The 27,690-nt window shown below is 41.4% G+C and overlaps 1 protein-coding gene across 9 annotated transcripts in view; it reads left to right on the forward strand.

Annotated features, from left to right (window-relative positions):
• The window catches only part of LOC144211314 (glutamate receptor ionotropic, delta-1-like), a 111,444-nt gene that overhangs the window by 53,782 nt on the left and 29,972 nt on the right, over positions 1–27,690 (forward strand). For 3 of the 9 annotated variants that reach the window (XR_013329577.1, XR_013329578.1, XR_013329579.1), the window contains exons 6-18: positions 1,916–2,089; positions 2,178–2,339; positions 4,464–4,583; positions 8,880–8,981; positions 9,687–9,809; positions 9,879–9,953; positions 10,032–10,368; positions 10,894–11,035; positions 13,091–13,286; positions 14,102–14,268; positions 16,505–16,745; positions 18,627–18,759; positions 23,611–23,785. Coding sequence is in view for 6 of the 9 variants with exons in the window: in XM_077738435.1 (XP_077594561.1) it covers positions 1,916–2,089; positions 2,178–2,339; positions 4,464–4,583; positions 8,880–8,981; positions 9,687–9,809; positions 9,879–9,953; positions 10,032–10,368; positions 10,894–11,035; positions 13,091–13,286; positions 14,102–14,268; positions 16,505–16,745; positions 18,627–18,759; positions 19,929–20,335 (2,379 nt within the window). In the remaining 3 variants the exon portion in view is untranslated. Of the gene's footprint in view, positions 1–1,915; positions 2,090–2,177; positions 2,340–4,463; positions 4,584–8,879; positions 8,982–9,686; positions 9,810–9,878; positions 9,954–10,031; positions 10,369–10,893; positions 11,036–13,090; positions 13,287–14,101; positions 14,269–16,504; positions 16,873–18,626; positions 18,760–19,928; positions 20,407–23,610; positions 23,786–27,690 lie in introns of those variants that run through there. The other 6 variants (XM_077738435.1, XM_077738433.1, XM_077738436.1 and 3 more) reach the window with 4 other exon arrangements.

A 27,690-nucleotide genomic window follows, 5' to 3' on the forward strand; every position in this document is an offset into this window, starting at 1 on the left:
TTTATAAAAAAAAAGATCTAAATATTATATCTAAAATGGCCTGGCCCACATTAAATAGTAAACATTAATGCGGCCCCCGAACCAACCCGAGTCGGACACCTTTGCTCTACTACATCAATTTAATTGGGATCTATTACCATCGTAATGTGGCATTTAATAAGTTATAAATAAACCCTCACCTCAGAAACTTGCACATCGATTTAGGCCTTTGGGTCAGCAAGCCACATGGGCGTTACTTTGTAAAAGTCTCCACCATTGTGGGGCTCGCTAGCGTTAATGAGATGATTAGCAAACAAAAGGCGAAGAAGGTCACTCGCCGGTTTCCTAACCGGCTCATCCATCTTTCTCTGCTCGCTTTTCATCCGCCAACGCCCGCCGACTAGACCCGTCGCTAGTTTCAGAGAGTGGGAGGCAAAGGGGGGAGCGTACCCCTGGGCCACTCAAATAGGGGGCAAGAGTTCTTTCTGGAAAAGAATGAAGAGGTGAACGCATAGCAAAAAAAATAGCTTTCGTGCTTTTTCCCCCAGATTAGACGGAAACGTTGTTGATTTGTAGGATGGCACAAGACCACGCGGAGACCAGATGGGGAATATATTGCTTCTCTGAATTGCTGCCGTCGTTAAAGCTCTCTGCTTCATGTTCCTCCTGTTTTCCCCGCCGTCTTATAAGTCCCTGAGATCTTACTTACAAGCCTCATTTACTGCTACCCCTATATAAAGTGAAACTTTGGATTTTATGTGCCTTAGTTTTTGTATTATTTGCTTTTCCAGTGATGTTTTTTTCTTGTTTTCATTAAACATCATCCTCGTTTTAGTACAATCTCTCCGTTTTTTTTTTTTCATACTAAACCACTCCAAGTATTCATTTAGAGCTTTTTATAAATGCTTCATAAAGGGTTCACCAGACGGCAAGGTGTATTCTACTGTGTAACGTAAAGCGATATGACTCCCACTCTGCTAAATCTGACCTTCAAAATACACGTGAGCATTGTTTTATTACTATACCTTTCTGGTGGCATTCTACTCGGTAAATGAGGATAAAATATTTTCATTTTGACGACTAAATAAGCTTTTCTAAGGGCAAATAAAGCATGCTGAAAATAGGTTTGGTATTATGTGTATGCTTCTATTTTCTAGTTGCTTTTAACAGCAAGTCATTTTAATGTTATACAAGTTTTTTTTCCATACAAACTGTTGAATATCTTTGTATTATATAAGCCAAATATTCGGGGTGATTTGTTAAAGGACAATTCAAGGGTCGAAAGTGAGGAAAAATAGTTGTAAGTGGTCTTCAATAGTCATTATTCCACTTCATTAAGGCATTAATATTGATTGCATACTTATGTTTTTTTTTTTGCACAGCTATAATCATAGCTTCAAAAAGGTTTTGTAAAAGATTACACAAATTTACATTTTATTATGCAAAATTATGCTCTGGAATTCGCCTCTGTCGGCTTTCATCAGTCTGGAATGGATTCAATTAATCACCAGACGGCCGTTTTACCCAGTGTAGATTTAGAAAAGCATATCGCCAAGTATTTGAGTGTTTGAGTTGGATATAGATCTGATATCTTGTCATTTTGCCACACAATAAAACTTTTCCACACCCCCATAGCCCCCTAAAAAAACCCTGTTTCAGTGATTTTCTAACACGTTAATGGCAGCATCCCATCAGACATCAAACCGTCGACACAGTAGAGTGCACTCAGCCCCAAAAACTGCCGGACTTTTATTTTGGCAAAATGGCCGATGATGAGCCAAAAACATTACTAGTCTCCATTTGCAGCAGCCAAATGGATGCTAATGCACTAATTAGTTTGTTTTCCATGCAGAGGGAAATAAGCTCCATTAAGTCACCACGACATTTTGTTGTCAAAAGCATTGAGATGCAAAATAAACTTTGTATTATGTTGCAGGAAATCAGCGACACGGAAATTCTGGAGCTCACACACAGTGCCCTGGGCCGTATGACGGTGGTCCGACAGATTTTCCCTTCGTGGAGGGACAGCGGTGCTCGCTGCGTGAGACAAAATCATCGGATATCGTCACTGCTATGCGACCCGCAGGAAGGCTACTTGCACAACTTGGAGGTAATGACTGAAAAGTCTATCTTAACTCGTTGTTCTATTGATCGCATTATCAGCCAGAAAACTGAAGGCCTATTTTTCTTCCTCTCAGGTATCGAACTTGTACCTCTACGACAGCGTGCTGATGCTGGCCAATGCCTTCTATAGGAAGTTGGAGGATAGGAAATGGCACAGCATGGCCAGTCTCAACTGCATTAGGAAGTCCACTAAGCCTTGGAATGGTGGATGGTCCATGTTGGAGACCATTCAGAAGGTAGTGTGTGTTTTTAATACTAACATTTTGTATTTTTGCCCATAAAGTCACCATTCATAGCACCTTAAATCTTCTTAAATCTCATTGAAACTCTTAAATGGCATGTTCACATCACTGCCATTCCTTTTTCTTTCTAATAACAAAATTCCCAGTTCCACATCTTATAAAAACAAGGGACATTTTGAGCATATTTAACCTGCCCCAACCAACCCCCAAAAGAATAAAACCACCAAATAATGTCATTGAAACATTTAAATTATCAGTTCTGTGCCTGGAAATAACTAAGTTACAAATAATAAGTTCTCATATATGATATTTTTATTTGCAAAATAATTCCAATGACTTTAAGTCCCTTAAAAATAACACCATTGGCATCACCGTTCACATCATTCACTTTTCCACATATTACTAAAGCGTCTTTTGGGAGTAAAAAGTCACAATTTTATCCCAAAAAGCATTCAACAAAATTCCAATCAAAGCATTTAAATTTCCTTATTCCCACTCTAACATATAATCCTTATCAAACTCTCAAAACCATTTGATAAATAGCTCAAATTTCCCTTTAACAAAAGCACAGTATCAATTTTCTTACAATTTTTCCACTAGTCATAACATTTTGAACAAGTCTGTATTAAAAAAATACAGCATTCTAAATTGACATCTGTCGAGTCATAACACAGCATCAATATAAAAGCCATCAGACTCAATTTCTACCACAATTGCATCACTGAGTTTCCAAGAGAAAAACAACACTCACACCTTGATACTCTCAGCAAGCCCTTAACAACATCAAAAAGTTACTCTTATTTGTCAGATTTATTAATACTTAATTCAAGGTCAATATTGGGCCATGTTATTCTTTTATTAGATTTGAATACGTTTGGCAGCTCCATAATAAAATAATCCAACTTAAAGTGCGCAAAGACGATGCAGTTTTTTTCATGTAAACCAAACACCTGCCAACATTTTTTCCCAGTTTTTAGACAATCCTCCAACAAAGAAAGGTCTTTTATTTTTCCTACTTTGCTTCTGACGGCTGTAGACGCCGCTACATGAGCTAATGGAAGCCCCCGAAATGTCATGTCATCCGCCGGGCCGCAAAAACATGACGTTTGCTTTGATGCCGTCGGACGTGCTGTGCATCAGCTGCTAAATAATAGCGACTAAAGACTATTGATGGCTGAGTCCCATTACTGTTTGTTCACTAAAGAAAGGATACAATATGAAGGATACAAGATTATTCTTTTTTTGCCATTGACAGTAGTGTGAGGGACTGTTAGTGAATGGTTGCCAGAATATAACGATTCAACAAAAATAGATGTAAATATATGAAAGGAATGAATATAGAAGCATTTAATCAAGCACACCAGTGCAACAAATGTATAGAATCAATTTGAAGGCCCATATTTGGAGATATACTTGTTTAAAAATGAAAAATTCTGGGAATATTGACAAAGAAATTTAATGAAATACAATTAGGAGATAGAAAAATGAAGGAAGTTCCCTCAAGAATGAGACAAAAAACAACACTGTTTTTGATAGTAGCAGTGTCGCAATGCTTAATTTTCACTTTTGCATTTGAAAGGCTTCGTTCATTCTGGATTAACATTACGGTAAGGGTTAACTCATTATCTTGCATTGATGCTGATGGAATCATTTGAACTAGTAGGCTTGTCAGAGAAGTTTGACTAGTTCAAATGAATTGAAAAACTACCAGTGGCAAACTCATTTCTCATCGCAGAAGGATGAAAAGATCTACATTCTTAGATGTCAGTGGCAGTGTAAATGCACAAAAATGCCTCTTTCTTATTCTGTCTCTTAGTTTTACCATTTCCTACATTGAAAATCTTTCTTAAGTCTTAAAATCACCCAACCTGTGGTCAATGTACCTTCTAAGCAATTGCACATTACTTTTGTCTTCTCTGCGCAGCAGCAATCATATGGCGAGCAGTAAATAAAATCCCTTTTTTACTCCTTTCCCCATGATGGCGCCGTTTACGCTGCAGCCAGTGGCAGTAGCTCCGTCCACTCTTATATTTTTCCTGTTTTACAGCATATTTTACATAAAAAAAGGGAACATTGCCTGTGGTAGTCCATTTGATTGAACCCGTGTCTCATCTCCAGGGCAACATCACAGGACTAACAGGCTTGATGGACTTCAAAACCAGTGGCGCCAACTCTCACGTCCAGTTTGAGATCCTGGGCTCCAGTTTCAGCGAGACTTTTGGCAAAGATGTCAAAAGGGTGAGTGGAATGCATCTCCATGTTTCAAAAAGGCTTGTTTTTTTGTCCCCTCCACAAAATGGACACCATTCAGACAGTAAGGCGTCATTATGTGAAGTGCGACCTGGCCTTCACGCTGCGTCTCTGCTCTTGATCACACACCCGCATTTTCTTCCCGGCTTCCTTTCATTAAACACGGACGTGTAATTGACACGCGGCCTCATCTGCATGCATAACCATTTCAGTGATTTAGTGGCTTGTGGGGGTCCACGTGTCGCCCCCCACACACACACACACTCACGGAGTTGCTGCAGTAATGAAGATTTAATCATCTGGCCCCTCACTCTGAGTTATGAGTCCCTCTGTACTTTATAATGGCCATTTTCGCCGCGTACACACTTATTAGAAGCCTCACCAAGACACAAAGAAGCATGAAGACGTATTGTTGTTATTAACGTGCTGGTGTTCGTTCCAATGTTTTTTTTTTTAGACGTGGCTATTAACACGCACTTTCATGAATACATATGTGATCATTAACTTACATGTTCATGCTTCCTATTCGTTCATTTGGACCGATAAAGACAACTAATCTGGAATAGAAATTGGATTTCGCATTTACCCACACGCTCGTCGGGTGGCAAGATTCCATGGAAAATGTCATTTCCTGCTTTCCCGCGATGCGGCGCCACGTCGAGTCCCCCCGGCCCTCCCCGGAGTGTCGTCTCATCTTGCCGCGAAGATGCGGCTAAATGCTCAAACGGAGTTGGAGTCATTTCCACGCCGGCAATCCACTCAGGAAGTGCCGTCCAATTTCCGACAAGGAGGCCTCGAGTCTTCCGTCGGGACGCCCGCTGGCTTTCAAGGACTCTCCAGGAAGCCGCGGGCCACTTTTGGTGGAAGAATTATCAAAGCCCAATGACAAGGAATCAGTGAAGCACTACATTACCCATAGTGCGTTTGAACTGGGATGCATTGAGGCTGTCAGCAGGATTCATTTACAGCTGCACTGCGTCACACTCGTAAAGACAGAGGCCGAGAGAAAGATATTCCATTTTCAATTCCCTGCCCTGGTAGTGGGGAAAGTGTGGGTGTTGAAACACCATCATTGTCTCTGACGGTCCGGTCCTTCTGCATTAAGAGCTGTGGAAATGTGGGTGTTCGAACAAATTCAAACCCCCACAAGTGCTACTCAAAGATTTGCACTTGTCTTGCAACTGCAGCCGAAAAACCTGTGGGCTTTTTGTGCCCTGTCACCTGGAAAATGTGAGGGTGTCGAAGCATTTTTGTGGTGTGTCATGCTCACCAGGTAAAATGTGGGTGTTCATCCCTTTCACCTGAAGATTTGTGGGTGTGGAATCATTCCGGATCCATCAGGAATCAGTCTTAATCATTATTCTCCAGTTAAAATGTGGGTTTGAAAGCCTTCTTACAATATGGCTGTTGTAGATAATATTTGGGTGTTGGACCCAATGATTTTGTCTTGTTTTTTATGCGTTAAACACTTCTTGATTGCTGTCAATGCAATTCTAAATTGTTTTGCAACATTGAAATCATCTCATTTGGCCATGCACCCCCTCCGGTGTCCGTTTGGCAGTAATTGGGACAGCAATTTGTGACCGACCTCCTCAAATGAATTAATTAAACGTGTCGGCCCAGAGGGATAAGCCTCGGGCGGCGCACATTTCTGTTCCCCAAACTCACCTTCACTTTTCAACAACAATTTCAGCTAAGTTGAAACTCACTAGCTGGCTAATTTGTCATGTGACAACTTCGACAAAAAGGCCTTTTAACACCTAGCAAAGCTCTCATTGCTCATTAGGTAGTAAGTGCGGGTAAAGTGTGTATGCTGTGAACCCTTTAACCAATAGGAGTTAGGGTATTGAACTTTATTTTTTAAGAGTGGATGTATTGAAGCGTTAAAGGAGAAAACATTTTAAAGCTCTTTACCCAGTGTGGGTATAAAATCCCTTTTACCATGAAAAAAATATAAGTGCTAAACCTTTCACTGGGAAAAACTTGGGTGTTAAACCATTCCAGAAGAAAAGAATAAGTTGAATTTGAGAAGATGTTAGTGTCAATCGTTTTACTCCTAAATGCCAAGGTCTTGGAACTTTGCACCATAGAAATTGTGGATTTGGAGCTTTTTTTTTTTTAAAAATGGGTGGGTTTGGAACCCTTTCAACTGGCAAAATGTGTGCTTAACACTTTAACTGTGACTTAAATAAGTGTGAACCATTTAACCAGGTAAAAAAAATGTTTATCATTAGAATTGTAAGACTCTTGAACCCTTTAACTGGCTAAAATATATCAACAGGTGACACATGGTCATGAGCTCTTTCCCAAGGAAAGGTGAACGAGTTCAAACCCGTACCTACGTCAGAGGCGATGCAATACTACTTGATGCCACACCAGCTTGAAAAGTCCCCCTGACTGTTGACTTTTGGGCGTGGTAGGAATGAGAAACACAGTGTTGACATTTGAGTAAAAGGATGAGAAGCAATCGGGAATAATGCATGAGCACCCTGCCGATTCTTTCCCAATGTTTGAGATCTGCGAGTGCCCAGAGTTTGACGCGGCCCGTAAACCTGAGCGCCGCATTGTTGTTTTGCCAATATTGAAATTGGAAGTGAAATGCAAATGCTCAACCATTATATAACCGTACACGTTCAATCCATTTGAAGTGGAACTCCCAGTTCAGATGGAATGGACCGATTGGCAGATTTCTTGGGAAGAAACTGTCCTTGAGTCTCTTTGTCTTGGCTGTTATGGCTTTGTAGGGGTGCGTATTGTCTTTCATAATACTCTCTGCTCTTCTAAGACACCGGTACAAGATTCGTAGATGCTGGACAGGGTAGGTAGGGGGCAGTTGATGATCTTTTGGGCTATGTTGATCACCCTCTCCATGCATGTCGTGGTATATACCACACTGACAGTAACTTGACTCATTAAGGCCTTTCACAAATTAAACTCATAATTCAAGATATTTCCCATATGCTCTGACAAACACACCCGTCTTAATGTCTGTTTTCTTGTTGCCTTAATTAGCGTCAGGCCCTACGCAATCATTACGGGCGTTGCCAGCCTAACCACGGGCGGCACAGTCATTACGGAACAATAACGGCCACGCGGGCGTCGCCCCTGTTCGCTAACGAGGATAATTAACTCCCGTCACGTCACATCGGCGCCGACAGCTTCGCTCGCTCACGCCGCTTATTAGCCGTACCGGCTAATGTTCACTTTGTTATCTTATTCCGAGCGGTCATGATGAGGACAAAGAGCACAAAAGGCACTAATGGGGCTCGGCTTGCGTTCGGCCGACCAATGAGGCGCAGATGTGAGTGCAAACTATGGAATTCAATAGCGGGTGATTTTCATTGTGGGTGCATGTCTCCGTGGCAACGCTGATGCACATTCAGGCGACACGCACAATCGGGCCTGACGGCCCCGAGTTTCCGCTCTTCCCAAGCTGCTCGTCTGCTGACAACAAACAGCTGGTGATGGGATCCATCGAGTTCGTTTTGTGACTCACCAACAATGTTTCTAAGCCCCTCTTGACCTGGCCAACAAAAATCTCTAAATTGTCAGGGAATGAAAGCAAAGATGAATGGGTAGATTACAGGAATACTCGCAATGATGGTTCAGATCGCTGTGACAAAATATGGCATTCATGCACGAACATTAGTGACTTTCACAAACTAACTCTAATGGGAGTTTTATTTGTTATAAAAGGCTTGTTGCTGCAGTCAACAACACACGGTTATTAAAGTAACCAAATAACTCAAGCGAAAACTTTAATAGTTGTTGTTTCTTTCAATAAAATATGAAAAAAAAATTAAATTATGAACTGTGATAGGCTGGAAACCAATCAGGGGATCCCTATTACCTGTAGAAAATTAATGAAAGAATGAATTGATCACTATAACTACGTTTTATACATATATATATAAAATATGGTTTACCGTTTGACAGATTTTTAACAAAAAGTTTAGGGTCAGTTTACAAATAAATGTACTGTAAGGAAGGTTAGAAATTGTAGTTCTTCGACTGTGCTCTTTTCTTAGTCATTTTCTATTATCTAACAGTAATAGAAACTGATAAAACTTGATCTTCAGTTTTTTATTTATTTTGCCTTTCCAGTGATTCAGTATTAATTCCCACCTTTTCGTCATCAGCCGTTCGCCAATGCCAATCACGTACTTTCCCTCGCGAGTTGCGTCTTGTCCACTTGTTCCGCGTTGTTGCGCCAATTTTGGCTTTTCACTTTTCATTCTTTAGTTTTGATTATCCTGCGGTCTCCTTTTATTTTCTTGACAACAGTTGGCCACGTGGGATGCGGTGCACGGACTGAACGGGAGCCTGAAGGAGAGTCGCATTGAGAGCGGCATGCAAGGAGTCACCGTCAAGGTGGTCACGTTGCTGGTGCGTCTGCCATTCAGAATTGGTCTCCCTTGTTTTCGTGCATTTTATAAAATACACATTTTACCAGCATTGTTTTATATATTTTTTTAACCATGCTGAATTCGATAATCACTATTCACCATCTAGGTCAGGGTTGTCCAACTCAGTTTGGTTCACAGCCCACATTAATGCCAACTAGGTCTCATGTGGGCCAGCCCAGTTTATTTTTGGCCTAAAAACTTAACTTATTTAGACGTACGCTAGACGTCCAATCCATTTTGACTAGAACAAAAGTTCATTTGCCCGTCCCAATCAGAATGGATTGGTAGTACAGCAGTCTTCTTCTGGTTTTGCTGCATTTTTCTAAAAAAAAAAAAAAATGAAAGGGCAGCACGTTTGATAGACCTGATTTACGCCCTCACAAAATATGACCCAAGCTTTCTTCTGGAGTTTCGCCTTGGCCATTGACGACTTTTGTAGAGGTAAACAAGTATTATGTGCCGGCAAAATCAATCGAGGGAGACTAAACCTTCCTTATCAGACCCGTGTTCAAACCACCGTGTTAGAAATCCGCTCACTGCGCTGCCGTCCCCGTGGAATGAAATCCTCCGCCTCGCTCGGCCCCTTTTAATCTGGAGCACCCGCGGGACATTTTATTAGGAACACCGTCTGCTTAGATATAAGCTTCAACTACAAGTATTCTTCTCACGAATGCTCTTCTCACAGGAGGACCCTTTCGTAATGGTAGCCGAGAACATACTGGGCCAGCCTAAAAGGTACAAAGGCTTCTCCATCGACGTGTTGGAGGCTCTTGCCAAGATCTTGGGCTTCAAATACGACATTTACCAGGTAAGTACTCCTGTGGAGTCCTTGCTGTGAACTTGACACTGAAAATCTCGCCTGAAATCTTCCCTGTAGGTGTCCGATAGTAAATATGGATCGCAGCTTCCTAATGGCTCCTGGAACGGAATGATCGGTGACCTTATCAACAAGGTAAATTGTCGAAATGTGTACCTCAGAATGGAGAAAGTGGGATGAATCCTACTGTTATATCAATCTGTGGTTATGCAGAAAGCCGACTTGGCCGTCTCCGCCATCACCATCACGCCTGAGCGTGAGAACGTGGTAGACTTTAGCAAACGCTACCTGGACTACAGTGTCGGAATCCTGTTGAGAAAGCCTGAAGAAAAGATCAACATCTTCTCGCTCTTTGTGCCTTTCGACTTGGCTGTGTGGGCCTGCATTGCCGCCGCCATTCCGGTGGTGGGGATCCTCATCTTCCTGCTCAATCGACTGCAGGCCCTGCGCTCATCAGCTGCACAGAATGCACCACCGGGCCAGGGCAACAATACATCTGGATCTCTACAAACCGCCATTTGGATTGTTTATGGAGCCTTTGTACAGCAAGGTGAGCCACACCTGGCTGACAATTCACTACCAGCCTCACATTCAAAATGTAATGGCGAGTCTATTGACATAAATGCTAGTAAATGAGTTGGACAAAAAAAAAAAAACCCAACAACTTTAATATTAGGGTTTACAGATTTGAGATTAACATGAGCTTTATAATCCGCAATATATCTTTTTTTAAGGGGTGGGCGTCTTAAAACGCCACTAAGGACTCACACAGTTACTCACACACACTTGCACACACATATTTATACATAAGCACAATCCCCGGCCTATCAGGTTGCCTTGGAAACCTTTTGGGCCGGTGGGATTGTGATGAGATGCAGCCTAGTAGATTCTGCTGCAGCAAGCATAACATGGTTTGGAACCAAGGTGTCACAGGTTTGATACCTGCCCACCAGGGTCCTACTGACACCTGGGGTCCACCTATAGTTGCTGGTAAATAATAAAGACTTTAATTGTAAAGCAATTGCATACCATTTCTCACAACTCATCCAAAATGTGTATCCTCATGTGTGTGTAGGTGGTGACGGCGTGATAAGCTCCTCAGTGGCCCTGAGGATCGTCATGGGCAGCTGGTGGCTCTTCACACTCATCGTGTGTTCCTCTTACACGGCCAACCTGGCAGCATACCTCACCGTGTCCCGTATGGACCACGCCATAAGGTAGGGTACTCACAAACACTCCGCCTAGGGTACATGCAACTAATTAAGGCCAAGCACGAAGCGCTGTGAAGGCCCTCCGGGAATTGAGTCTTATTATTATTCCCCGACAAATTCATCTCGATTTTTGGGAGTCTTGGCATGCTTACATCCTGCAATCAGTGTGATTGTTTGACATGAAAGGTTTATTGTGTCAATTTAGTTGGAAAAATCACTCATTGAAAGCTATTGATGTCCAATCTGTTTAATCTAGAAGAAGCTAAAAGGGAATATTCCTCAAAATGAGTCAATAAGTGTAATTAGAAGTTAGCCATTTTTAGTTGGAGCCTCCATTTTTGGCATTTTTTGGGCCTGTACCTTTAGGAATCTTTTCAATAATACTAAATAAAGGTCAGTCTTTTCACATTCATTCATCAATCGATGTTGAGAATTCAGAGACCTTATAAACAAATCTTTGCCTTGCCCAATGTGGGCTGAACTTTTCTTGGACTGTCAGAAAGTTTCATTTTTAAACATTTATTTTTCATTCGCTAAAGTTTCACCAATTTACATAAAATTTGGTGGACAAAGAAACCCTATGTAACCCCAAATCAAGCAGGAAATTGGCTATTTTGGGACTGAAGCTTCTATTTCTATCAAATTATAGGCTTCCTACTTGAAGAAATCTCAGGAATTTCCAGAAAAAAATGTTCCTGACACCTGTTTAACCAATTGAGAAGAAGTTGAGCACCATGTCAAAACTGAAAGATTACAAACAGACTTGATACTGATATATTAAATATATTATCACATGCATGAGAGTGCACAAACAAACAAGTCATCCATGTTTTAGTGAGGTCCAGATGTGGATATTTGGCAAACTCCTAAATGCTAAACAAAGCTGTCAAGTGTTTGTTGACTGTTTTGCTGGCACTTGTCATCTCGGACGCTGGCGAGCATCCCGGACGGCACCTCGCTGTCGCCTCGCATCAAATCCCAGGCGGAGTTACTTTGTTTTCTGTTAGTCAACGTTATTTATCCAACAAGCTTCCATGTTGCGGCCTGGTTCCGTCACTCTTTTGTCACAACGTAGAGAAGATTCCGTGACGTTCTTCTTTCGGCTCTCCCGAGACCAAACCGGCCGCGCTTGACTTTTTCAGCGCGAGCCGCGTGAAGATGGACCTTCCGCCGAATCCAAATGAATGGCTGAGTTGAGATTTGCGTGTGGCGCTGTCTCGCGAAAGGGCTTCTGGCCGTGCTAGATCTGTTATTGCACACTGATGGCTGGACCAGTGCTCTTTTAAAGGCACGTCGCCTCTCATGTTTCTGTCTTATGCATGATTCATGAGCTCCGATGCGTAGAGTAGAAAAATAGCATCCCAGGGAAGCGAAGTGGAAGAAGGAACCAGCACCTCTAACCGTTGCCCTTTTAGTCGGGTGCACTATTCATTCATTTTATGAATTAATTTTAGTTTATTTGTCAGGATCAGTGGGTGAGTAGTTAGCACATCAAGGGTTCAATCCGAATTTGTAGGGAATTGTTCTATCTGTGCCCATGTGGGTTTTCTACGTGTGCTTCAGTTTTCTCCCACATGGCAACAACATAGGCTGATTGAATATACCAAATTTTCCTTTTGTATGCGCTTGAATGTTTTTTTTCCTCATTTTTGGGGGGTTTCTCATTGGCGGACACCAATTTAGGGTAGAATCCAGCACCCCCTGACTCTTGTAAGAATGAGCCCCACTGAAGAAGAATGAATGAGACAGTGATAAGTTTGAGTAAACGCTCACCTCTTAAATTTTCATAGTTTCTTTCAGTTCAAATGGATTTGAAGTCAATCACGAAAAAAGTCAATTTGTCAAAAAGTCAAAAAGTCAATTTTGAATAAACACCCACCTCTAAAAAAAATACTTACACTAAAATATGAAAACTGCTGGGATTAATTAATACAAATGCTTGATGTATACTACTTGCGATTGAGTAAACACCCACCTCTAAAACTTTTAATTACACTAAAACATGACAATTGCTGGGATTGGATAAAAAAAATGCTCAATGGGTACTACTTGCAATTTCAGGTCCTTCCAGGATTTGTCACGGCAGATGGATGTGGATTACGGCACCGTGAGGGATTCAGCTGTGTACGACTACTTCAGAAACAAAGGCACCAATCCTCTGGAGCAAGACGGCACGTACGCAGAGTTGTGGAGGACCGTCAGCAAGAACAGCGGCTTGGACTACTCTGTCTCCAGCCCCTCGGAGGGGATACGAAAGGTAAGTTTGTTCATCTTGGTGTCGACTAACGTTGACGGCTGCTGGGGGGCGTAATAAGCGCTCGGGTAGGCGTAAAGGTTGACACTTTAACAGCTAGATTTGCCTACCTTTACTTTTCAGTTAAAGGTTTTCGGTGCAGTAATGATGATTAAATAATGAGCTTATTTGTTTATTGTTCATTGGAAAAATAGTTACTTAACTCAAATGGCTGGAAATTGAATTTAATGCAATCATTGGTTGGCGCAATCATTTCAGAATATAAATGAAGAGAATCATATAATTGCAAATATATTTTTGCCATTTTTTATCAAAACAAATGGATAATTAGCAGCCAGTAATTTATCTGAATATAATTTAAAAGGAAATTAGTTTTGACTTATTTAATAAGGGACAGCACATATTAATGAACATATTTATATTGATGTTAATGAACATATGATAAATGAAGATAAATGATGACACAAAACTAGACACAAAATTGACTTGATTTGGCAATATTTGTTCACAGCAAATCATTTGCTGATGTATTATATTGTCAATAGAAGAATTAAATTAATTGTACAAATACATAAAAAATAGGATAGGAATAGAATAAGCGTTTAAGAAAACTTCCCAATGACGCACTTATCTAAACAGCCCAATTGCTGACGTTTTTATTGAACTGAATTGCCATTATTAATCACAATTGGTCGCCCGCTTTGTAAATTAATCAAGCACAACCCATTATTCCTTTGTTCTGACGTCAAAGTCAACAGATTAGCGATACGATTATTGAATGAATTCACAAAGCGAGTCGTTTTGATTCCGCTCTGCAGGCTAAGAAAAGTCCTTATGCCTTTCTGTGGGACATGGCGGTTTTGGAGTATGCCGCCCTTACGGACGACGACTGCACCATCACCGTGTCGGGCAGCGGTGTCAGCAGCAAAGGTTATGGCATCGCCATGCAGCACGGGAGCCCCTACAGGGACCTCTTCTCGCAAAAGTAAGACATCACAACAACTATACGTCACATCACACCACAGCAAAAAGGAGAGGGACAAATACACACAAAAAAAACTCAGAGTCATCTGTCTAAGGAGTCAGGAAAGATTTTTTGGGAAGGATTTTAGCCAGCTGAGACAGCTTCAAAGTGGCTCGCAGCTAGCAAAGATGGTCAGAAGTGTCATTTGGACAGTGTGCACAGCTCCAGGCCCAAATTTGTTGGGGTCGTCAATGTTAGTCAGCAAAGCTAGCAAAAGTAACGTCCTCCATGTTCGTCACGCCAGTCTTGGTGCAAAAGCTGGACTTTTTATAAGAAATTCATGTGAAATTGGGCCCAGGCAAATTGATCCCAAAGTGAGTTGAGGAATCATTTAGTGAAATCTCCACTTTGCATCAGCAACACAACTTCTCATCCGTCTGCTATCGATCGAGGGGCGAAGAAGCGGACCTACCGATACGAATGAAAAACATTGGCCAAGTCTTCCGACTTTCAGCCTTGGCTGAGGGTTTCCATGGAAACAGTACTGCCCGTTTTAGGGGGCAAGGTTAACGAGTTCTGGTTGCGTCGTCCTTTGAGTCTTGATTTGCGGTAAACAGATTGGAAGCAAACTTTCTTTCGTTCCCCATAACGATCACCCGATACCTGAATTGCCAATGGCGTTCTACCAAATCCAGCGCACGATATGACTATCCTGTCACAAGAGTTTAGCCGGGATCATAATAATTCCTCCACGCGAGTGTCGTGCAAATAGAAGCTGAAAAGGTCGAGCGCTCAGCTCGGGATAGGACAAATTGGACGTGACGGTCTTCACCCACCCACGACGGCTCCGCCAAGGGACGACCAATCCTTACCTCCCCTCGCTCGCTCCCTTCGTTAATCCCTCTGCTGGTTGGGGATTTGTTTGTGAATGAAGACAAAATTCCTGGCGGTGGAGAGTAATTTGCTTGCATCGACAATCTCATTGGCTTCCATATCAAATGGTGTGGACGATCTCGGCCGTCAATGGCAGTAAATGGCGTTCGCCGAGTACACAAGTCCAGTTAATTGGAGAAACACCGCATTGCGCCGCCTCCTTGTTACTCCGGTGCAGTAAGAAAGAATAATAAAATCCCATTGAATTGCTCTCAGGCTGAGAAATAACACAGTAGCGGCGCTCAAGCCGCTCCAGATGATACTTAATGCAGGATGATTGCTTCCAAATGATTGAAAATCCCATCCCAAGTACACCCCATCCCCCCCAAACATTGATTATTGCTTTCTGGTAAAAGAGCCCCGCAATAAGATTGATTTCTCAGACGTTGCAAATCGCTGTTACGCCATGCGTACTTTGCACCAGAGTACAGTCACCGACTCTCAATGTGAGAGGGCGCGGTTGGTGGCCTTCATGTCGACAAACTAGGTTGAAGTGAGTGCAAGAGCTTTGGTGAGATGGTGGTTTCAAAGGACTGCCTTCAAGTCTGTTTTAGTGTATTTTTAGGAAAAGGTAGAGCATGTCAGGGTCGTTGAAGAGCTTCCTTTTGACCAAAGTAGTGTCATCGAACTATTTTCGAGTGTTTTGCAGTAAAAGGAATATTCTGACGCCACCGCGTGGCGTCCTCGTGTTAAGTAGATGTGCTAAATCGAGGTAAAAGTAATTATACGTAAGACATAGGTAGTGATTTGGCAACATCTCGGCGACTCAAAACTATGTAAAAGTGATTTGAAGAGCTTAATTTAGACAAAAGTGTGTTTCAGTGAAGGACAAGGTTGACTTAAATTGCTTCACCCAGAATAAAGTAGGTTAGATTAGATTAATTCATTTATTCACTTTGTTGCAGTAGAAAGAAGGTGAAAACACAGACACAGGAAAATAAATAAATAAAAAGCATGTTACAAGAAATATACGTACGCATATATATGTATATATAATATATACACACAGATACATGAGTATGTATGTATATGCATGTGTATATGCATATGTATATCTATATATATATGTACATCTATATATATATGTACATGTACATCATATACATTTATACATATAAATATACATATACATGTATATTTATATGTATATAAATGGACAGGTATATAAATATATACATATCCATATATCCATATATACAGTGCTTTGGTTTTCTATTGCTGCCAAAAAAAAAGTACTTTGTTCGAGTGAGGTATTGAGCTTCATATAGACAAAAGTACTTCATGGACAACATCTATATGACCCTCATGTTTGTGTCCTCGACAGGATACTTGAGCTGCAGGAGAAGGGTGACCTGGACATCCTGAAGCAGAAGTGGTGGCCGCGTACAGGCCGCTGCGACTTGAGCAGCCACGCCAGCGCGCACCCGGACGGCCGCTCGCTCAAGCTGCACAGCTTCGCCGGCGTCTTCTGCATCTTGGCGGCCGGCCTGCTGCTGGCCTGCCTGGTGGCCGGACTGGAAGCCTGGTGGAGCAGCAATCGATGCCGGCGCGAGACCCCCAAAGAGGTGACCGAGCTCGAGCGGCGAACCGGTCGGCGGACGGGCGACGATGCTGCCACGCTCTACTTAAAGGATCTGCATTACACCCAGCTGTAGTCCGGGGGCGCCGCGCGGGAGATTGAGATCACATTTGGTCCGTTCTTTCAACATCTACCATACATTTTCCTCCATTAACTTTTCTCCACATTTCAACCACAACAAGCCATGATTTATTTCTAACTTTATCTCCTAGCCACAATGCAGTACGAGTGAGTGAAAGTGAGTGTGTCATTTATACTTGCCGCCCAATATTTTCCTCAGATGTGCGCACATTGCATAATTCAAACTCAGACATAATATATAAAACATCCTACACACAATACGCAACAAAAAAGTACACACAATGCATCCATTACACAAACACACCACGTCACAAAGCGACATGAAAACAAACATTCGGATAATACAAAAGCACAGAATACAAAATATGCCAGCCCACTTGCACAGAAAATAGCAAGCACTTTTTCATTCTTTTATCCTACCATCTTCCCTTTTTGTCCCCTCACATCTCAGTACCAAAACAATGTAACTTTAATTTCCTCAGAAGATTGCGCGTATACCCGAGAGTGTAATTTTGTTGATATTGATTAATCATCCTTTTTGACTTGACTAACATAGCTTTGCGCAGTTAGAAAATGAAAAACACTTCCTCCCTGGAACCTTATATGACGGAATATTTAAAATAAAAACACACATAGTGGTGGACATAGCTTAGAAGTGAAACATTCTGGGGTGACAGTTTATTCATAATTTATAATGATCAAAAAATCTGTTAGGTTAGCATATATATATATACATGCCACTTCATGAAACAACCCCCAAGATGCATATGCATAATTCTATACTTACACGCTCTTAATATAATTTAGCATTTTTTTTATTGCTCTATATTCCCATTTTTTTTTTCCCGACCAAGCAAGCAAGCACCCGAGCGCTCACGTCTTAATTTGAGCGCACCCGCCAGAGGCCTTGGCCGTCCAAGGAGCGTCTTTAAAAATCCGCCAACGCGCCAGGCGCCTCCTCCGTGGCTTTATTGTTCTCTTTTTATTCTCCTCAGTCGGCTGTGAAACACACTGAGCCAGAGATGTCCGACACTGACTCGACACATCTTCATAAAACCCTTCATAAGATCTTTTTTTATCAGCTTCACACGCTCCTGCGGTCATCGTGAGATCCGTGTAACAGCTTATAAAAAAACAACCTTAAAAACAAAAAGGCTGTCATGCTGCTGGTGCACATGAAGTTTGATTAGGATGATACAGCATGAAGACATGAGACAACATGCCATAAGTGTTGTTTTCCGGATAGTTTTTACTGTTAGTGTGTTTGGGGGGATTGATGGGGGTCTAAGATTTCTTTTTATAGTTATTAATAGTCCTGCATGCATTTAAAAATACATATTAAGATAAAATAACAAAAAAAACATTATTTATATTTAATTGAAATAATTCCATGTTTAATTACATATCTGAATAGAATTTTTAAATTCATAAACTGAAAAACATGAAGTATTACTTTTTAAGAAATATTGTTTTAAAATCCTTTATTTTTGCATTAGTCAACTCATACAAAATAACACGTTTTTAATTTTTTTCAGTTAACTTGATAATGGATTAGCCTAATATTCCTATATCTGGTTATTATTTTAAAAAGCACCAAAACAATACATCCCCTTGCAACACTTTACCCAAAACGATCGTTAAAAGGTCATGGCGGGTCCCTCAAGTAAAGCGTGAGCAGCCGTCGGTTTTTACGGATATTTGGGGACGGCGGTCACTGTGCGTGTCTTCCACGTGGACGTCATGTGTGTCCTCCTGTGATTGACGCTTGCTGTGTGCTGTCGTGCAGGTCGCTAAGGATTACAGACTGGCTTTGGTTTCGGGTCCGTTGACTTATAATGACTTTGCTACATCCGAGGGGAGGAGGGACATTTGGACAGAGAGAGGGAGAGGATGGCAGGAAGCACATGCCATTGCTACAGGTCAGAATAGAGCATACGTACACTTTACACCACATGCTAACATTGAAAGTAATACTAGGTAACAATACAGAAACCTCTCGGCTAAAAACGCCCAACACATTTAATTATGGTCCGTTTTTAGAGTTTTTATGACCAAAACTATGTTAATGTAATGTTCGCATCTTCGGTTTTCAGTACAGAGCCCCTAAAGCAGAGGTCTCAAACCGATTCTCAAAGTTTTCATTCAAACCGAACAAGATGACACCATATGCATTCAGTTGATTGGAGCCAAGTGCCAGGATCCTTTGCGGAATCGGTTTGAGACCCCTGCCCTAAAGTAATAGTAGTTCGTAACCATGCAAAATTACGGAACTATGAAAGTTTGATGTGCGCAATTACTACCAAACTTTCAGTGATTAGAAGAAGAAGAAACCCTTAAAAATAAATCAGGAGGTGACTAATTAAGCCACAGAACCAGTGTGTTCCTTAGCGGAAAACCAAAATCTATTTGAATTTCATAACAAAACAATGCAACAATGTGAAAGCAAATTTTACTGCCATCACACCAGTGAAATCTTTGTTGCGCATCTTCCATAATTTGGTGATCTACTCCCTTAAGTATGTCAACCTTTCACTCAGCAAACCGGTTTCTCATGTCAAACAGAGTTCAAGTGGGCAAAGAAAATGGAATAAAGCCCGTTGGATCCAATATGTATAAAAGTACATTCCTCCCAAAAAGTTTCTTCAGAGGGCCAGAAAGATTTCTGGTTTACACCAAAACCCTTCTATTTGGTTGGAGGCGTTCAGTCTTTGGTCCTTAGCCTTTTGTTGTTGGTCAGTCTGTTTTCAGATCTGTGGATTTTTCCAACAAAATTCATGCACATCGCAATCTCTTCTTGTTCTTGATTCAAACCAAATCTTTAGTCTCTATAAACTTCATTTGGAGTTCAGACATCTCATCTATAGTCTTGAGTTTTTCCATCATCTCTCCCATCCCGCCATCCCATCTTCACTCTCCACAGTCATCAGTCCCCAATCCTAAACCATCATTTGGCCAAACTTGATTTCAAACCGTGGTTGTCCAGCACGGGGGTATGCATGGAAGCCAGAATCCCCCCCCCAAAAAGCATCCCATCGCCAATCTGAGCCTCTGTGTTCCCTCTTCTTCTGCCCCACCCCGTCCCTTGTAGGACAAGGAGGTGAACCTGGAGCAGGTGCATCGGCGTATGAACAGTCTTTTGGACGAGGACTTGGTCCACAAGCAGATCCCCGGCCCCTCTATCGAGATCTCTGCGCTGGACATCGGCAGCATGCAACCCACTCAGGCGGGTCTGATGGCCCAGGGCCTCGCTGTGACCACCTTCCTTCCCAGGGAGGGGGCGGGGGCGGGGCCGCCTCATCTGAGCCACTCGCATCTTGGGGGGACCCTAGGCAGGACCCTTCCGCCGCCGCCACATCTGTCTGGCAGCACCACACTGCCACCCCACCTCGCGGGCACCATGCAGTGCAAGCACAGGGCACCCAACGGGGGGCTCTTTCGGCAGAGTCCTGGCAAGGTGCCTCTCTACCAGGCAGGACCCTTAACCGCAGCCATTGATGCCACCCATAGCACCTCCATTTAAGCCAGTTGGGATTTTCAGAGTCGCCCTAAAGGAAGATTTTTTGTTTTTTTTTGTCGTTTTTTTTAAATCCCGCACTCTCGACTTGACTCTTCTTCTGTAAATTGTTGTAAATAACAAAAAAAAAAGAACCAAGTGAGCTTAAAATGTATTTTGAATATTCTCCATTTTTGAAGTTGAGTTCTACAAAAGACAACAAAATAGATAAAAAATGGAATATATATATAATATATGAAGTATATAAATATATACATGATGCCACATCAGTCTTGGTACATTTTAAGTTGAAAACGGATGAATTTCATTGTGATTTTTTCCTTCAAAAAGCAATGCCATTCTCAGACATCACAGTTGCTATGACGACCAAGGGAACGACTTGTTACATTTCATCAAAATTCATCTTGTTCGATTTCCAACCCGCTATCCCAAAACATCATTAGGTGGTAAAATGTTGAATTGATTTGATTTAACCACAGGCTGCAATGTTCAGCCACAATCACTTTTGTCTTGGGCCGCTTTGTTTTTTATCTTCTTCATTTATCATTAATGTATCTTAAATGAGTCTTTGATTAATGTGTATTCCAGCTGGCGGAAGAACGGGGGCTCTATTGCCCAAAGTGAACAAAAAAAATTGGAATCCGCTAATCGGCATGTTGCGCCCTCTGTGGCACTGGAGGAAGGGCTTTCTTCACTTTTCAACCTATCAAATGCTCCGTTTTTTTCTTGTCTTTTAAGGCACAATAATGTAATAATTCAGGATGTGTTTGCTTGGTTTCAAGGATTTTAGTTCGTGTTCATTTCGTACAGGAAATGATGATATTTTTAGGTTTAGGCTAGTTTTATTTAAAGTCGAAGGAGACATATTATGGCCAATTGAAATTGGTTTCTATGATTATTGGACGCAACCACACGATACAAAGCCTGGAAACGGTTTCAAACCCTGACAGAATGCATAATATGTCTCCTTTAAGAAGAGAAACACCACAACATTTACCAAGCCTCATTTGGTCGATTAAGCTTCATGAATCAAGTGCAACAAACACTTGAATGAGCTTTTTTTTTTTTTGGGCCGTGCTCAATAAACCGGTTCCGACTTCCTCGTTTTTAATTTCCGCGCCTCACGACCCGGCTGCTTGAAAGTTCATCATCTGAGTCCCGAGTAGAACATTAATTCAGAATGCCGGCTGCTTTTCTTTACTGCCACTAAGTTAGGAAAAGTTCAACTTGGCTTTCTGAACGTCTGGTGATTCACAAAAATGGCAAAACGTTGGATTCTGCTTGGTTGTTGAAGACATTCTTAATACCTTTCTTCACCATGACTTTACCCAACATCAACAGAAACTTTACTTGCGCCATTCAAAGTGACTTTGGGCCGAAATATCTTCAACAACCAATCAAACCTGGTCAACTTTTCGCCCACTGTCTGCTTGCTTGTCATTTTTACGTTCCAAACGAGGACTTTAATTTATCAACACGCTGCTTGGACTTTCTTATCTTTAATAAAGAAATCTGTTTACAACAACATGGAGAGGGGCTACTCTTCTTGTAGATGTTTCCGCCGACAACGCCGTAGCATCCATCGATTGGAACGGAAGCATTTATGTTTTTGTTCAATGGCCAAGCCTCCTTCCTTCTCTGTCTTTCTGACTTGTGGGCAGAAGCGCTCATTACTCGCTCCAGCGGCGGCAGCTGGAGGCCATAAAAGTCTGTCCGGCGACAAGGGCCAGTTATGGGACTAGACGCCGCCTGCTATGGAGACGGGTCAGCGGCGGTAAAGCGGCGCTGAGGCGCTCCGATTAGGCACTGAAGGCACACGCCGTGAAATGAAAGCTAAACATAAATATGCAAATGGGATTGAAAATGCTTCAGTGTCATTATAGGACCTTCAGATCGCAATTTAACTCCTTCCTGCCATTCAGTTAGTTTAGTTTTATTCCCTGTTGTTTGTCTTCCTTCTGCTTCACATCCCTTATTACAGAGTTAATTCCACCTGTGTTGATTAGCCATTCATTTGCATTTTCTCTCCATCGTCGCTCCTTGCTTTCTTATTTGTCTCGTTCTGCTTCATTTCCATATCTGTGACTCATGGTTGCATTTTTTTTTAGTCGTTAGTTCTGACTCAGTGTTTTGCTTGTTTCAGTTTCTTCATCTGCCAGGACAGTAGTGCCTTGAGATACGAGTTTAATGCGTTCCCTGATCAAGCTTCTATGTCAATTTACTCCATTTATTCAATTCAAATTTAAGTAAAAACTAATTAATCCGTTCCCACCCTCTAGAAAAACAAAATAATGGAAATATATCTTTTTATTTGTTGTAATTCACCACCTACGCTCACAAAGTAACTAATACGTATCTAATGGTTATGATTTTCAATAAAATGTGACATTATTGTATACAATAGTTTGCAAATTTCTTACCTTCCTACCTTGCCTCACAACCGAGTGTATCCCAGTTCGTTTTTTAAAGTTATCAAACCAGCCACGATTCATTTTGAAGGTTTCGTCTGACGTTAAAAATCAGGTTTGTGTCTGAACATAGACCAAGATAAAGCTTAACCAGACATGCATGCATTTGTTGGATCTTTGCGCCTTTTCACAGGTCTCCAATAAATCGTCCTTATCTGCCAATGTGCTCAAAACTGAGCCCCAGCCTTTTGCTCTCGGGAAAATAAAAAAAAAGTGCAAAAAAATGTCACTGGAGATACTTTCAATCCTTTTCTGAGATTTTCTTTGAGCTTCTAGGAGCCTGCCGGCACTCGTAAAACCGCCCTTGGGCAAATTGAAGCGTTTTGTTGTTCGGAAAATTGCCGTCATCAAGTCTTCGGGTTTTATTGGGGAGTAGATAACAGCCAATCACACACTTCCGTTCCACCTTTCTCACAAGCCACTCCAAGCTATTTAAGTATGCATGGTTGGCACATGGGAAAACAAAGATGGATGACTGTCTACATGTGCTTTGACATTGACGGGATCATGACTTTTGCGCTTTTTAAGCAATTACCCCCCAAGATATTGGCCTAACCACCGTCAAATTTGACGCAAAATAAATCTGAGCAGAATACCAATGTGCTCATTTTCCTCGACATTAAAAAAGACATCCGTGATTGCCTGAAAATGCTTCTAATTTGGCGAACCATGTGACCAATCACCAGCATGTGTTTGTCCATTTATTTGCTCATGTACACTTCTGACATCCTGTCAAGATAAATTTATACAATTTACTCAATTCTCCTTTTCATTTTTTTTTATGTCAGGTCCGACGCAGCAGTTCGTGAGCCGTCACAACATTTCTCCGCCACCTTATCCGCGTTGAAGCGTTGGCGGTCCGCAGAAGGCGCCCAGGCGTGATGACGCTGTCACTGAAACTCCACGAAGATGGGCGGAGACGACACATCATGAGCGGAGACGGAGACGGCCGATAAAATGCGGGTAAGTCCAAATGCCAAGTCGAGGTCAAGTTTTTTTGAGGGATCTTAACGGCAAATCTGCGCAAAAGGCCGTCATGGTTAGTGATTGGTTCACCAATAAGTATTACCAAATTCACCTTTTAATAATGGAGGCATCTGAGATTATATCCTTTTATTCTTTTAAGAGAGAATCCATCCACACGCGACTCCGGTAAGATGAGTCTGAAGACCCTAGTGTCCCTTTTGCTAATATATAATATATTCATAAGATTTAAGCATCAATCATAACAGAAGTCTAAACATTATTTAGAGTCTCATAACAATTTGTCTCAGTTAGTTTCCAGATGTGAAGTAGAAGTGATCTTTTAGTTAACTTTGTAGCGAGCATTTCTTTTGCAAGAAATATATTAAAATGCCTTGTATTAACATCACATTTTATAATAAGGATGAACCTAACATTCCTAATAAGAAAAGCGTTTATATATATGATGTTTAATATCCCAAATAAGGCAATAATGTTCTTCATTGCAAGCACATATATATAATGATTATATTTCAAGCAAATTTATAATAATGATAAACTTAACAGTTAGTTAATGAGTTAATAATTCTTTGATTTAAGTCCTGTCTTCTGTACTTTGCTGGCTTTCGCCAAAAGAAAAAAAAAATAAGAATCTCGTCACTCAGCTGCAATTCATGTGCATACATATCCATTTCTCCTCAGGGGTTTGGTAGTAGTCGCGAAGCCCCCGTTGTGACCCCAACGTCGCATCAAAAGAGGGCGTGAACTAATTAGCCAGCGTGTGAATGGAACTCTAATCGCCGTGTGCACGGCGGGGGTGAAGAAAGTGGCGGGCTGTGATCGGGGGGAAAGGAGGAAAAGACTTGTGTTTGATTTGGAAGCCGTTGTGTGGGTAATGACCGCTTTCTTCTCCTTAGCGCCATCGCTAAGGTCCCGCCCGCTGGGATGCGCTGTGTTTGCCTTAACGAGGTCTCTTCGGAGTAAGGGGGACAAAAGTATTGGAACATTTAATTCGGTTAGATTATGTGCATTTTGTGAAGGTGGTTATATGGATGAATGTATTGAAAGAACACCAATATCTGAAAAGTTATAAAAGAGGAACTTTGGACAAAGTATTAGGATGTATAAAAAATAAGTGAAAGGTTGGAGATGACATCTTGAACTAGAAAAAAAAAACTGAACATTTTCAATCAGAAAGTTAACACTTTGAGGTTAATTGATTTGGAGGAAAAGTAAGGTAAGACGAGACAAGATAATGAATGTCTTACAAAAGTTAAGTTGCTTGGCTTCATTGTGACGATGGTGGGGGACAAGGACAAACCGGTGTATTTACTGTGTCTAAAAATGTTGGCAGATTACCAAATAAATAAAGGGATTAGAGAAATGACACCCCAGTCATGCCTGTAATAAGCCCCTCGAGTGTTTTTAGGAAAACATGATGAATATCGTCAACAATCTTAGTTTACTTCGAATGTTGTGGAGGAATACAACTTATTTTCCTCTTCTGTTTGCGAAGGTAACCGAAAAATGACGATTGCGACTTGTTTGTTTAGACAACTGCTGTTCAATTGAGTGACTTATAGCTGGTTGATTAGGGGGATTGTTTTGCAGCCACCAGCTTTGTTTCCCCGACAGCCGTTTTATGCTACTTCTGCAAACGGTAATTAACGCGCAGATGCACTCTGGCTCTGCACTGTTGCATGCTGGGTAAAAAGCGGCAGGCTCCCATCCATCAGCGCCGACACGGGAGCGGACGCCGCGCAGGGGCGAGGCGTCGTTAAGAGGGACGATTGTTAATCGCGTGAGGGCAGGAGGCAGCCGCCATTTTTATGAAGGCCAAAGAATACAAAAGGGATTTCATGGTATAATCTTAGGCGTACATAAATATATGACATACGTGTCACTTATTAGTTTTTTCTGTATTTTATACGTTTTTCGATCATTTCAAATTGTTTAAGCCATATAACTACTTCTATGCAGGATTTTTTAAGTAAGTTTTTTGTAAAATTGATCTCGTTTTACCCATTTTGGCTCTTATTCGGATTGTCTTGGTCACTGGAAGCAGACAAAAACGTTAATATTGTCATTTTTTAAGCTTGATATGCACATGTAAGTTAATCCCTTCTGACTTTTCACTCTATAAATATAGCGTGTCAGCAAGCAATGTACCCAGACGGTCAAAACTGCCTGCGTCATTCAGCAACATCTACAGAATATTTAATTTAGTGAATACTGATTGGTCACCTTGTCCACTTGGGAGACATTTTTAGATGTTTCAGTGCACCCTATGCGAGTAAATATGTCTGTATTTGTATGGTTTCTTATCACTTAATAAGGAGACTTACAATCATTAATAAGGGCCAAGGTTGACATGTCTGAAATAGCGACCTTGTTTACCCTTACATTGACTATGATAGGCCCCCCAAACCATTTTGATTGGAAGGGTTGACAGCTAATATGTCAATTTAAACCCAAGAGTTCAATATTCTAAAACCATAGTAACGGATCACTTGTTCGTGATTGCTTGTGGCGGTATTTGTTGTGGCTCATGGGCACTTAGGGGTACCACAAAGATGAGGCATTCCGTTCCTAAGCGCAACGTGAGAAGTTCCACGCGTTACATCTGCTGTTCATGTCTGTCTAAGAGGCTTTTTATCGTGTTTTTATCTGCCTCTTATTTATTGCAGCCTGAGTGCGTTTGAAGGCGCTAGAACAAATTGTCCCTTGGCGATAATAAAGTCCCGCTTGTCGCTTCCATAAGTCACAGTGAACTACAGCGGCACGAGATTAGGGACTCCTGCGCAATGGCCTGGGAGTCGGTGAAGGAGTCAATAGAATGGCGGAGTTTCCCCCCCTTTTTTTTACTGCTTTTTGTTAGGTGGTAAGCTCTCTCCAAAAATGGAGGATGATGCTTTGGTTTGTCTCAAGGCGGCGTTGGATTTGTGGAACTTTGGCAGTCGTATTTCGCTGATCACCCTTGAAAGACTTTTTTTCTACTGCTAAATTGGAAGGAAACTGTTGATTAGTTGAAATCGGATTGGATTAACTTGTTGGCAAAGACGCTGGGGGCTTTTCAGGCTTTTATTGTGACTTGGTTTGCAAAAATAGGATTTTTTCCGCATTTTCAGAGTGTACTGTTTGAAATTTGACAGTAGCGCCGAGATAATGACCTTCACGGGAAAGACGGTTAAGTAATGTGAATGCTGGATTTCTTAAAAAGTAGAAAATAAGATTCCCAGTAATAAAATTGACATGATGCCGGGGCAGCACAAGATATGATACTTATAAAAAAGTGCATCCGTTAACAGTACATATGAAACATAAACAGAAAAAAAAGGACTAAAGTATTAACATACTCATCACTCATCATTAAAGTAAAAAGTATAAAGTACAAAGTAAAGTAAAAAGGAATGTAATAAGAAATATTAATATATAATTAAAAAAAATAGAAGGGCTGTAAAACACGAAAAACAAATAAGAGTGGACAGAGAATGCTGGGCACTTTAGAATACTCTCATTTGATTGGCCAAAGTTGTAGCAGCATTGATAAAATCTTTAGTAGTATTTCCAGGAAAATACTACTAAAGATTTTATATCCACTCGAAAGGGAAAATGTTGTGTTGTTATATATATATTTTTTCTTCAAGGTATTACTCCTGATTGTTTGAGCTTAGATTGCACACGCTGCAGATATTCTCGGCCCCTTTAAATGTTCCCAAGAAAGATGATACAAGTGAACATTAAGGGTAGAGTAAAGAGCACATGAAGAAAATGCGTAAGCAAGGCTAACTCTGCTGGACTCGTGACAAGCGCCTGATGGCGTCCATTTAGGGGTCTCTTTGGGGGTGCTTCTGATTGTCCGCTGGGCTGGTGTGAGGCGAGGAGGAAATTGGAAGCTCCGGGAG

Source organism: Stigmatopora nigra, chromosome 18, assembly GCF_051989575.1.
Source record: "Stigmatopora nigra isolate UIUO_SnigA chromosome 18, RoL_Snig_1.1, whole genome shotgun sequence".
NCBI lineage: Eukaryota > Metazoa > Chordata > Actinopteri > Syngnathiformes > Syngnathidae > Stigmatopora > Stigmatopora nigra.